The sequence below is a fragment of the Mobula hypostoma genome, chromosome 8 (genome assembly GCF_963921235.1).
Source record: "Mobula hypostoma chromosome 8, sMobHyp1.1, whole genome shotgun sequence".
NCBI classification, from domain to species: Eukaryota; Metazoa; Chordata; class Chondrichthyes; order Myliobatiformes; family Myliobatidae; genus Mobula; species Mobula hypostoma.
Window position 1 is genome coordinate 156739274 of NC_086104.1, and position 12956 is coordinate 156752229.

At 47.1% G+C, this 12956-nt stretch overlaps 1 protein-coding gene across 1 annotated transcript in view; it reads left to right on the forward strand.

Moving 5' to 3' along the window:
- Window positions 1–487: 487 nt before the first annotated feature.
- LOC134351109 (metal transporter CNNM4-like) overlaps window positions 488–12956 on the forward strand; it is a 64895-nt gene continuing 52426 nt past the window's right edge. The window contains exon 1 of the mRNA XM_063057197.1: window positions 488–1886. Within this exon, the coding sequence (XP_062913267.1) occupies window positions 506–1886 (1381 nt within the window). The 5' untranslated portion in view covers window positions 488–505. The remainder of the gene's footprint in view (window positions 1887–12956) is intronic.

Below are 12956 nucleotides of genomic sequence, written 5' to 3' on the forward strand. Positions count from 1 at the left end.
GGTATCCCGCGCATTCCGGCATAGCGGCTACGGGCCGAATGGCCTGTTGCCATGACAAGTTGACTCTTGCGGCCTCTCCATTGTCATTGACACTTCCAGCGAAAAGCCCAACGCAATTGACCAATAAGAATGGGAGGGAAGAGGATTCTGATTGGCTGGAGCCTGGCGGCGCATATTATCAGGAAGGTCGGGCAGGGATTTGTCGCAGTCTTATTTACCGCCAGCGCCCCGCCTCATGACGGACGGCTGCTTGGACCAACAAGCAGAGGAGCTGGCGGAAACGGGGGTCGCAATTGGTCGATGCTGGAGGAGGGCGGGAACATACCGAGTGACGGGGAAGTAAACCGATGGATGGGGAGGCATTGCTGGGGACCTGTGATCGATGTTGGGCAGGGCTAATGAGAAGGCGACGGAGGCGGAGCTGTTGTTGTGATTGGCCGAGGGGCGGGAGCAGGACGGGCGGCTTGCCATTGGGTGGCAGCGCGATGCTGCCGACTGTTACAACATGGCGAGGCTGAGGCGCGGCTGCGGCGGCGGCTGCTGCATCCTGACGGCGCTGTTCTTGCACTCGGCGGTGCGCGGGGCCGCCGCCTTCATCATCTCGGGGCTGCGGCTGGAGGACGCCGCCAACATGCCCGAGGCGCCACCGTCCTTGGCGGCGGCGCTGGCCGCCTCTCAACCTGACGCGCTGCAGGTGACCGAGGGCAGCACGGTGAGGCTGCGCGTCTTTGGCACCGGCGTGGGTCGCGACGCGTGGAGCCTGCTGGCGTTCGCCGAGGCGGAGGGCAACGCCAGCCAGGCCGGCGGCGGGCTGTGCCAGCACCGCTCCAAAGACATCGAGGTGCAGCAGCAGGTGGAGGTGAGCCGCGACTCCTCGGCCGTGCTCAGTCTGAAAGTCAGACGGCTCCGCAAGAAGGAGGAGTCCCGGCTGTTCATGCTGTGCACTTGGAACGGATCGGCGTGGATGGTGCACCCGGGCAGCGACACCCGCATCGTGGTGCTGGAGCTGCGGCAGTCTATGTTGCCACTCTGGCTGCACATCATCCTCACCATGTTGCTGCTGGCCCTGTCGGGAATATTCAGCGGCCTCAACCTGGGCCTCATGGCGCTGGACCCCATGGAGCTGAGGATCGTGCAGAACTGCGGCAGCGACTCGGAGCGCCGCCACGCCAAGAGCATCGAGCCCGTGCGCCGCCAGGGCAACTACCTGCTGTGCTCCTTGCTGTTGGGCAACGTCCTGGTCAACAGCACCCTCACCGTGCTCCTGGACGCGCTGCTGGGCTCCGGCTGGGTCACCGTGATGACTTCCACCATTGGCATCGTCATCCTGGGCGAGATAGTGCCGCAGGCGCTCTGCTCTAGACACGGCCTGGCCGTGGGTGCCAAAACCATCGTCTTGACCAAGTTCTTCATGATCCTCACCTTCCCCCTATCCTTCCCAATCAGCAAGTTCCTGGACCTTATCCTGGGCCAAGAGATCGGCAAGGTGTACAGCCGCGAGAAGATCCTGGAGATGCTGAAGGTGACGGGGCCGTATAATGGGCTGGACAAAGAAGAGCTGAACATGATCCAGGGGGCTCTGGAGCTGAGGAGCAAAACCGTGGAGGATGTCATGACTCCCATCCACGACTGCTACATGGTGAACAAGGACGCTATCCTGGATTTTAGCACAATGTCTGAGATCATGGAGACGGGTTACACTCGGATTCCCGTGTACGAGCAGGAAAAGTCCAATATTGTTGATATACTGTACGTGAAGGATCTGGCTTTTGTCGACCCTGATGACTGCGTTCCCCTTAAGACCATCACCAAATTCTACAACCACTCTTTGCACTTCGTCTTCTATGACACCAGATTGGATACAATGTTGGAAGAGTTCAAAAAAGGTGAGAGTTTCTTATCTTATTTAAGAGATTTTGTATTTCTTTATTTTCCTGTAAATGCCTGCAGGTAATTGAATCTTAATGTAGTAAAATACCCGTAGGTACACCTGTTCATTAACGCAAATTTCTAATCAGCCAATCACGTGACAGCAACTCAATACATAAAAGCACGCAGACATGGTCAAGAGGTTCAGTTATTGTTCAGACCAGACATCAGAATGAGGAAGAAATGTGATCTAAGTGACTTTGACCGCGGAATGATTGTTGGTGTCAGATGGGATGGTTTGAATATCTCAGAAATTGAGATATTTTCACACAGAACAGTCTCTAGAATGGTGCGAAAGACAAAAAGAAAAATCTGGTGAATGGCAGTTCTGTGGGCGAAGCCACCTTGTTAATGAGAGAGGTCAGAGGAGAATGGCCAGACTGGTTCAAGCTGACAGGAAGGTAACTAACTCAATCACTCGTTACAACAGTGGTGTGCAGAAGAGCAACAAGATATCGGAGTGGATGCGCTACAGCAGCAGAAGACCATGAGCATACTCTTAGTGGTCACTTTATTAGACACCACCTCATATTAAATAAAGTGGTCTCTGGGTATAAGGTGACGTGTATGTACTTGGGTCTGCTTTGACTTTTGATGTTGCCTCTGACTGCAGCTTCACGACTCGGCACTGTGCTACAACTTTATACTCCCGTCCCATGATTATTCTCTTGTGGTTTGCCGTAAGTCATAGAAGTCTACTCTGCCATTCAGTCACGGCTGATTTATTATCCCCTTCTACCCTGTTTTCCTGCCTCCCCCTATGCCCCCATAAGCTTTGCCACCCTTGATAATCAAGAACCTGTCGACACAGGCTACCGTGGAGCTGTAAGGAGTTGGTACGTTCTCCCTGTGATCGCATGGGTTTCCTCCAGATGCTGCAGTGCCACAGTCCAACGACGTACTGACTAGTGGCTTAATTGGTCATTGGCTGCTGCCTGACGCGGCAAATTGGTGGGGAGGAACGTTTAATTGAATTGTACATCGTGGTCATGATTAGGCTCGGATTAAATCCTGGGATTGCCGGGTGGCGTGGCCCAAAGGGATGATTTCACACTGTATCTCAATAAATAAAAATGTACCCAGTGACTTGGCTTCCCCAGCCAACTGTGGCAATGAATTGCACAGATTTCAACCTTGGTTAAAGTGATTCCTCCTCACCTCTGTACTAAGGATGTCATTCTATTCTGGGGACTGCTACCTCTGATCCTAGACTCTCCCACTGTTGGAAAAGCCTTTCCTTGTCCACTCTATTCCAATATTTACCTGCTTTCAATGAGGACCCCCCCCCTTCTAAACTCAAGCAAGTACAGGCATGAAACCACCAAGTACTTCTCATTGTTAACCCTTTATAATTCCCTGCATCATCCTTGTGAACCCCCTCTAGAACCTCCCCAATGCCAGCATATCCTTTCTTAGATAACGGGCCCAAAAGTGCTCACAGTACTGAAGGGCAGTCTGACCAATGCCTTGCATTCGCAGCATTGCATCCTTGTTCTATTCTAGTTTAAAACTCCTTGTAAATACAGGCCCAGAGTGGGCTTCCTCCTTGCTTGCTGGTATAAGGTTTGAAGAGCATTGGCCTGGGCTGTTCCAGATCACCAGATAATGAAGCTGCAAGCTGAGAGCTAGGTTGCACTATGCATGCTAGTAACCTCATACTGATTAGTGCCAGTGGTGTGGTGGCGTGGCATTTGCACCAGATTTCAGGGTGAGGGGGCCTGGATTTCTATCTGGCTAGCCCCTTTTGCAAGTTCTACATGTGCTGGGTTGAGTGCTGAGCTAGCGACCTGGTCTCCTAAATATGGAAGAAACGGCAAAGTTGCCACCCCATGTGGCAAATTGGCGGGGAGGATTTTTTAACTGACTAGTGCTAACCAAAAAAACGTGTGGTACCAGGAAGTTTATACTGCTGCTGTGTGTTAGACGGTGTTCATTAGCACGTCCTGCACAGGAGGTGAAATTGGGCTGGTTTAATCAGTAATTGATAGAAACTGAGTTTTCTCAATTGCTGGTGGAGCTCAGCAGGTCAGGCAGCATCTACGGAGAGGAATAAAAAAAAAATCGATGTTTTGGGCCGAGGCCCTTCACCAGGACAGAAATGTCGTCCGCTTGAAGGCCTCTGCCTGAAACGTACAATATTTGTGGCCACTTGGAGGCCAAGTCATTGGGTGTATTTAAAGCAGAGGGTGAAAAGTTCAGAATTAGTCAGGGCATCAAAGTTATGGGGAGAAGACAGCAGAATAGGACTGAGAGGGTTGATAAATCAGCCATGATGGAATGGTGGAGCAGACTCGATGTATCAATTGGCCTAATTATGCTCCCGTGTCTACATGGTCTTGTGTCATGAACCCTTGAGATTCCTCGGCAAGTCTGGCTGCCTTCTGTCTCCACACCATTGTGTGATGACCCTTTCCTCTGCTCAGTTGTGCTAACACATTCAATCCGTCCTCTCCTACCATCCTCCATAAATTTGAGCAGAGGTGTTTGGATACCCTCGGATAAAATATCAAGACCCATCCACTAGTATTTCCTGTATTTGTTGACCTACCTTGGTTTCAATACTGAAACAAAGCTGTTTTTAGAAAAAGACACACAGGAGATCTTGTCTCTCTCAGCTGCACATGCCCTCTTCCTCTGTCATCTTCAGAGGTCAAGCTTTCTGAAAACGACATATTCCTCCAATAGTGAGTTTCGCTGATCTTAATCACACCGTTATTGAAATGCGTGCATTCGGCTGGCTTGGCTGTGAGCCAGGGATGCGTCCGACCTGCCAGATCTTTTTGCCTGGCCCTGGACTCTCAGCCAGTCAGAATGAGTGGGTAATAAAGGGAGTCGCGGGTACTGTAAAGTGTTGTGCTAACCACTGCGCTACCACGCCAATGTGAAAAGTGCTGCTCGAGCCGCCAAGTTCCTTCAGCAGGTGCTTGCTTCCACTTGTTAAACTGCCTGGAATTGACAGAACTGTGGCATGTGCTGAGATTATGTACGCAGAAACTTCGCAAAAATTACTATTTTCTTTTTGCATTAACTTGAATTAGAAGCCTGTCAGCTCGGTATTTATTTATTTGATATTTTTGTAGTCACATGGCAAACTTTTTCAGAACAAAATCAATTAACATGGAGTACCAAGTGAGCTTGGGAGTTGAAGCATTCTTTGACTGATTAGTTTACTACGAGCTTAAATGCACATTTGGGTGGTGGGATGGAGATGTCTCTCCCAAGAAAGTTGGGGTGCTCCTTCCCTCCGCTGGCCTGCAGGTCACCCTTGGGCAAGGTGGAGCACCTGCTTAGTCCCCGATCAGGGTCAGGTGAAGCCATGGGAACAGGTGGTGGATGGTCGTATGAACAGCTGGTGTATATCACAAGTCCTGGTTATGCGACCACTGACATTAGGCAGACAGTCTCTGAAGAGTATTGATAATGGCTAGGACACTGCCAAGAAGAAAGTCAGAAGGCATGGGATCCAGGGAAGTTTGGCCAGCTGAATTCAGGATTGGCTTGCCTGCAGGAGGCAGAGGGTGGTGGTGGAGGGAGTACATTCAGATTGGAGGATTGTGACTAGTGGTGTCCCACAAGGATCGGTTCTGGGACCTCTACTTTTCGTGATTTTTATTAACGACCTGGATGTGGGGGTAGAAGGGTGGGTTGGCAAGTTTGCAGACGACACAAAGGTTGGTGGTGTTGTAGATAGTGTAGAGGATTGTCAAAGATTGCAGAGAGACATTGATAGGATTCAGAAGTGGGCTGAGAAGTGGCAGATGGAGTTCAACCCAGAGAAGTGTGAGGTGGTACACTTTGGTAGGACAAACTCCAAGGCAGAGTACAAAGTAAATGGCAGGATACTTGGTAGTGTGGAGGAGCAGAGGGATCTGGGGGTACATGTCCACAGATCCCTGTAAGTTGCCTCACAGGTGGATAGGGTAGTTAAGAAAGCTTATGGGGTGTTAGCTTTCATAAATCGAGGGATAGAGTTTAAGAGTCGCGATGTAGTGATGCAGCTCGAGAAAACTCTGGTTAGGCCACACTTGGAGTACTGTGTCCAGTTCTGGTCGCCTCACTATAGAAAGGATGTGGAAGCATTGGAAAGGGTACAGAGGAGATTTACCAGGATGCTGCCTGGTTTAGAGAGTATGTATTATGATCAGAGATTAAGGGAGCTAGGGCTTTACTCTTTGGAGAGAAGGAGGATGAGAGGAGACATGATAGAGGTGTACAAGATAATAAGAGGAATAGATAGAGTGGATAGCCAGCGCCTCTTCCCCAGGGCACCACTGCTCAATACAAGAGGACATGGCTTTAAGGTAAGGGGTGGGAAGTTCAAGGGGGATATTAGAGGAAGGTTTTTTACTCAGAGAGTGGTTGGTGCGTGGAATGCACTGCCTGAGTCAGTGGTGGAGGCAGATACACTCGTGAAGTTTAAGAGACTATTGGACAGGTATATGGAGGAATTTAAGGTGGGGGGTTATTTGGGAGGCAGGGTTTGAAGGTCGGCACAACATTGTGGGCCGAAGGGCCTGTACCGTGCTGTACTATTCTATGTTCTATAAGAAGGCAATGGCAAGCCACTTCTGTAGAAAAAATGTGATGAAGTATATATACTTTGATAATAATTTAACTGTAAAAGGGCTTTAAGAATAAGCCAGGATATTATAGGCCGGTATCAATAGTGGGAAAGTTATTGGAAGGTATTCTAAGGGATAGGATAAAGGGTGCTGTGCAGAAATCATAGGTGTGTATATATAACTGCATACAAATTTTGCAGAGTACTGTATTTCTCAATGTGGAGCGGAGAACGAGTTTGTAAATCTGGCTGGAGCAAAGGATGTTGGGAATGTGAAGGGTGGAGTGCCGTGGGAGAAATATTAAACAGGTGGCAGAGTGGGAGTGCCAGGTGTGGGGATGATGCGGGTACAGACACGCCCAGTCCTGTGTCACCAAGTCAACGTCATTTGATTCCAAACAGTTGGTTTATTTATCATTGCAGAATGTCTCTCTGGTGCTTCCTGCTTCCTGCTCCCTCCCCTATTCCCAACAATGGTTCCCCTCTCCCTGCCCTCCCTTCCCATTCTCAGTCCCCAGTAGAGATCCATATCAGAATCAGGTTTATCATTGCACATGTCTGGTAGCAGAACGGTGCAATACATAAAATTACTACAGTACTGTGCAAAAGTCTTGGTAAGTGGTATCTAACCAATCTTAGATTTTTTTTTTGAGAAGCTACCAGGAAAGTTGATGAAGGTAAGACGGTGGATGTTGTGTGTGTGGACATTAGCAAAGCTTTGACAATATCGCTGATGGGAGAAGCCAGAGGCTGGTCAAAGAGAGTTGCCAATGATCTGGATGGTAGTGTAGTTCACTGGATCAGCAAATTTGTGGATGACACCAAAATTCAGGGTGTAGTGGACAGCAAAGAAGACTATCAGAGCTTGCAGCGGGACCTGGACCAACTGGAAAAATGGGCTGAAACATGGCAGATGGAATTTAATACAGACAAAGTGAGGTGTTGCACTTTTGGAGGACCAACCAGGGTAGGTCTTGCACAGTGAGCTGTGGGTACTGAGGAATGCAGTAGAACAGAAGGATCTGGGAATACAAACCCATAATTCCTTGAAAATGGCATCATAGGTACTGTAGATACTGTTGTACAAAAAGCTTTTGCCACACTTAATAGTCATTGGCGGAGGAATTCATCCAATGTATGCTTGTGTTTTTCTGACTGTAAATGGACAAATTCAACGCAGATGCCTTGTGCAGATAGTGGACTGTCCTCATTGCCTTCCAGCATGAAGTAGTGTCAAAAATGACTTTTTTAATTCGGTGTTGGTCAGCCCAAATGAATAACACAAGTACATGCAACTGACACTATTTAAAAAACTGTTCGTTCTAAGAATAGTGTTTAACGGTCACATAAGTGCGACTGTTGCTAGTTAGAAACTGTTGCATCCTCCAAACCTTCATTTTCATTGTAACATTCAAGCTGATTGTCGATGCCTTCAAATTCCACTTAGTTCCTAACTTGTTGAAGTAGTGAAATTGTTACATTTTCACTCCTGGCCTTTTCTTTCATCCCCAAGCCTGAATGCTAGAAACTGCAGATCAGTTCTGAATTGTCTTGCTGTTTATTTCTCGTGAACTATCAGTGACAAACATCACTGCTTTTTGAACACAAACGCATGCGACTGACGCTGATTTAAAAACTGTTCGCTGTAAGCATGCTGTAGTGTCTTAACAGCCACACAAGTGGATGTGACTAATGTTAATTAGAAACTATTCATCAAGAATGAGCAGTTTCAAGTTCTTGGTCCCCAGATCTCTGAGGATCTAACCTGGTCCCAACATATTGATGCAGTTATAAAGAAGGCAAGACAACGGCTATACTTTATTAGGAGTTTGAAGAGATTTGGTATGTCAACAAATACACTCAAACTTCAGGATCTGATTCTGAGTCTTCCGTCCCAATTAAGCAGCGTATTGTCCCAAATAAATGAAGGAAATAGGATCGTAAGACTTGGGGGTAGAACTAGACAGTTCAGCCCATCGAGTCTGCTCCGCCATTCCCTCATGCTGATCCCGGATCCCACTCAACCCCATCACTTCCCTTCTCGCTCTATCCTTTGCTGCCCTGACGGATCAGGAAATGATCAACTTCCACCTTAAATTACCCACAGGTCCCAGCTATTTTCCCAATTAGTGTTTGTCCTTCAAGAATTGTCCCAAACATGCCTGGCCTGCTGCATTCACCAGCAACTTTGATGCGTGTTGCTTGAATTTCCAGCATCCGCAGAATTCCTGTTGTTTGCAGAATAGTGAGGCTGTTTTCCGCGGGTTTATGGACCTCTTGTTCGTCTTGAACACTCGAGTGTAAAGGAGAACAAAACGATTGTTACTGTGGATCTCCTGCAGCATAAAAACACAGTAAGCATTAAGAATGCAATAAAAAAAAACCTACCAATATAAAAAATGTATAGAACACAGTGGACAAATAACCGTTAAAGACTGATTGTATGTCCATTATGATGTGAATGTAACAGTGGTGGGGCACGTTAATCGGTGGAGATATTGATCAGTCTGATACCTTGGGGATTGTAAAACTTTTTGAGTCTGTTGATGCTGCATGGATGCTGGAACGAAGGCTCCATACGGAGGGTGGGTGGGATCCTCATCATTGTACCTATAAAATATTTCACAACATGCAAATCCCATACTGGTTCCAACTGAAATGAAATTGAGAAATTTCTGTCACTGGGTTTTGGCACTGGTGCGTATCAAGTTTTTAGAGAAATAATATTCGCTAATAGTCAGTGGATGCTGTGTGGTCTCCTGCTGTAGCCCATCCACTTCAAGGTTCAACGTGTTGTGTGTTTAGAGATGCTCTAATGCACACCACTGTTGTAACTCCTGGTTATTTGAGTTACTGTCAGCTTGAACCAATCTGACCACTCTCCTCCGATCTCTCTCATCAACAAGGTGCTATCGCCCGCAGAACTGCCCGTCACTGGGTGTTTTGTTTGTTTTTCCGCACCATTCTCTGTAAACTCTGGAGACCGTTGTGCATGAAAATCCCAAGAGTTCAGCAGTTTGAGATGCTCAAACCATCCCATCTAGCACCAACAATCATTCCACGGTCAAAGTCACTCAGATCACATTTCTTTTCCTTTCTGATGTTTGGTCTGAACAACAACTGAACCTCCTGACCGTGCATTGAGTTGCTGCCACATGTTGGCTGGTTAGATATTTGTATTAACCAGCATGTGGACGCAATGAAGTGACCACTGAGTGTGTATTGATCACATTGTTTGAGAGGAAGTTGATCCTATCTCCGAAGTTGAGCCAGATGAAATATGGGCCTTTGGCTGGGTAAATATAACTTAGAGTTGAGGAGAGAGAACTTGAGTAAGTTGTAAATAATTAAACCAAACAAACCCAGCTTCATGGATATGCTTTCCTAAGGAGTGTTAAATGTTAAAATGGAGGATCCGTAAAAATCCTCGATGAAGTACTGGTACAATTAAAAACTTAGACTGTCCTTGAGTGTGCAAAGCTTTGAATGTGATTTCAGACGAATTATGCTGTCAAACTCTGAAAGGGAGTGTATTTATAATGCAGCCCATGTCTGATTAATTGTCTGGTTGAAATTTGAACATGGTTATTAATCCATTTTACCAATTTGGACTTCATGCTCATGACTAAAAATATCTGCATTTGCTTATGCAAAGTTAAAGTTATGCCCAACTTGGCAGGGCAGGCAGGATTGGTGGAAAGAGTGACAAACGGTCAGAAACGATTGGGAATGTTGGCATCTATGGGGTTTCTTCCATAAATGTTCCTGCAGTATTACTGTCTTTCAAAAGCTGTTTCTTTGACCAAATTGCAACTCTAAATCAGCGGAGAATGGACAGCCCAGCACTTTCTTCCAAGGCAGAAGTGGAGAATACGAGGGGGGCATGATTTTAAGGTGTTTGGAGGGAAGTATAGGGTGGATGTGAGTTGTAGGCGGTTTTTTTTTACACAAAGTGGTGGGTGCAATGACATCCTGGTGGGGTGGTGGTGGAGGCAGATTCATTGGGGACATTTAAGGAACTCTCAGACGGGTACATGGATGAAAGAGAAATGGAAGTCTGGCAGGGAAAGCATTGGATCAAGAGTTCCCAACCAGGTGTCCACTAACCCCTTGGTTAATGATAGAGATTCATACAGGTAAAAAAAAGCATTGGGAATCCCTGAGTTAGGTTGACCTTGGAGAAGCTAAAGGGTCATCACGGCATTGTGGGCTGAAGGGCCTGTACTGTTTTGTTTTAGGTAACAGCTCTCTTATTCTAAGAAAGATATTTGATGCAGTGGGGCATAGTTTTAAGGTGATTGGAAGCAAATATAGGGAATCTTCAGAGGTAGTTTGTTTTACACAGAGTGGTGGGTGCGTGGAACATGCTATTAAGGGTCAGGATTCGTTAGGGACATTTAAGATGAGCACATGGGTGAAATTGGGTGGTTGGGTGGAGAGACGTCTCTACCAAAGGTGGTGTAAGATGCTCCTTCCCCCTTGCTAGCCCGTAGGTCACCCTTGGGCAAGGTGGAGCACCTGCTTAGCCCCCCCCCCCCCGAAATCAGGGTCAGGTGAAGCCATGGGAGCAGGTGGTGGATGGTCGTACGAGCAGCCGGTGCAGATCACAAGTCCTGGTTACGTGACCACTGACACCAGACAGACAGTCTCTGAAGAGTATTGATAATGGCTGGGGTCACCTGTCTTGTAAAGACACTGCCCAGAAGATGGCAATGGCAAACTGCTTCTGTAGAAAAATATACCAAGAACAATCATGCTCTTGAGACCACGACTGGCCACGTCATATGACATGGTGCGTCATGAATGAACATGGGTGGAAGATAAATGAAAGGCTCTGTGGGTTGGGTTGATCTTGCAGTATATTGAAGGGTTGGCACAGCATTGTGGGCTGAAGGGCCTGTGCTGTAATGTTCTATGTTGGCAGTTCTCTGATTCTAAGATGTTTGCTGAGACCAAAGTAATTAGAGGTGGAACAGACCTGATGGGCTGAATGGCCTCCTGTGCTATAACAGTTCTCTACAAACTCCTAACATGGAACTTTCCAAGTTGGTTCAGTGCCAGTTTCTTACTCAATGCATCCTCGTGCTACACCTTAGGGTGTTACCCTGATTTAAATGTAGTTTGTTTCAGCTTCCAGCCCACTTTATCCACACAGGTTGTGTGGCACAAGTACAGCGTTGTTTCCTTTAGATTGCTTTTTCCACTCGGTTGATTTTTGCCACGGTTGCCGGTTTGTGTTTGGGCTCTGACCTGCTGATTCTCTGACTGTCCCCTTGGTTTGATGACTTGCTGGGGGAGCTCGGCAGGTCAGGCAGCATCTGCGGAAGGGAATGGAACTTTTCAGGCTGAGACCCTTCGTGAGTTCTGATGAAAGGTCTCAGCCTAAAACATTGTCTGCGGTCATTTCCGTAGACGATGCCTGACCCTGCCGAGTTCCTCCAGCATTTTATGTGTGTGTTGCTCTGGGTTTCCAGCATCTGCAGAATCTCTTGTGTTTGATTACTTGCTGTCATTAGGGAACAGAGTTAAATTCTGATAATCTGTCACAGAACAGTGCAGCACTCTGCAGGACATTCGGCCCGCAATGTTGTGCTGATTTTGATACCGGTGTTTACTAAATATCCTCCTGTGCATCATCAATATCCTCTATCTCCTTCATATTGATGTGTCTGTCTTAAAAACCTCTTAACCCTGCTTCCAGTACTACCCCGGGTAAACCATTGCAGGCACCTACCTTTTCCTGCGTAATTTTAATCTCTTCCCCCACCCCCACCCAACCTGAGAAACATTAGAATCGGCTTTAATATCACTAGCATATGTTGTGAAATTTGTTGACTTTGTGACAGCAGTACATTGCAATACATAATAGAGAAAAGATGGATTTTAGTAAGTTACGCATATCTATGCAAGGTAGTGCAGAAATGGGAATTAAAGAAGTAATGAGTGGTCATGGGTTTAATGTCCACATAGAAATCGGATGGCAGAGGGGAAGAAGCCGTTCCTGAATCATTGAGTGTGTGGCTTCAGGCTTTTGTAGTTCCTCCCTGATGGTAGCAGTGAGGAAAGGGCACATCCTGGGTTATAGGGGTCCTTGATGATGGATGCTGCCTTTTTGAGTTATCGCTCCTTGAAGAGTCCTGGATGCTGGGGAGGCTAGTGCTTATGATGAAGCTGATCGAGTTTACAACTCTGCAGTTTATTTCAATCCTGTGCAGTGCCACACCCCACCATACCAGATGGTTAGGCAGTCCTCTACTGTTTGACATTCCATGTAAATGGGCCATGTCAGTGTCATCTGCCCATCCATCGAAACATTGATTTTATTTACTTTTTTTTGCACATTCTGTGAGGATAAACTTAATTCCACTTCTAGAATTTATGGTGGTTTGAATTGCGACGTGCTTCATCCTGTATTCGAGGTAAGTGGAGATGGGAAGCTCCTCTGCTGTGCAGGCGGAAGATGCTG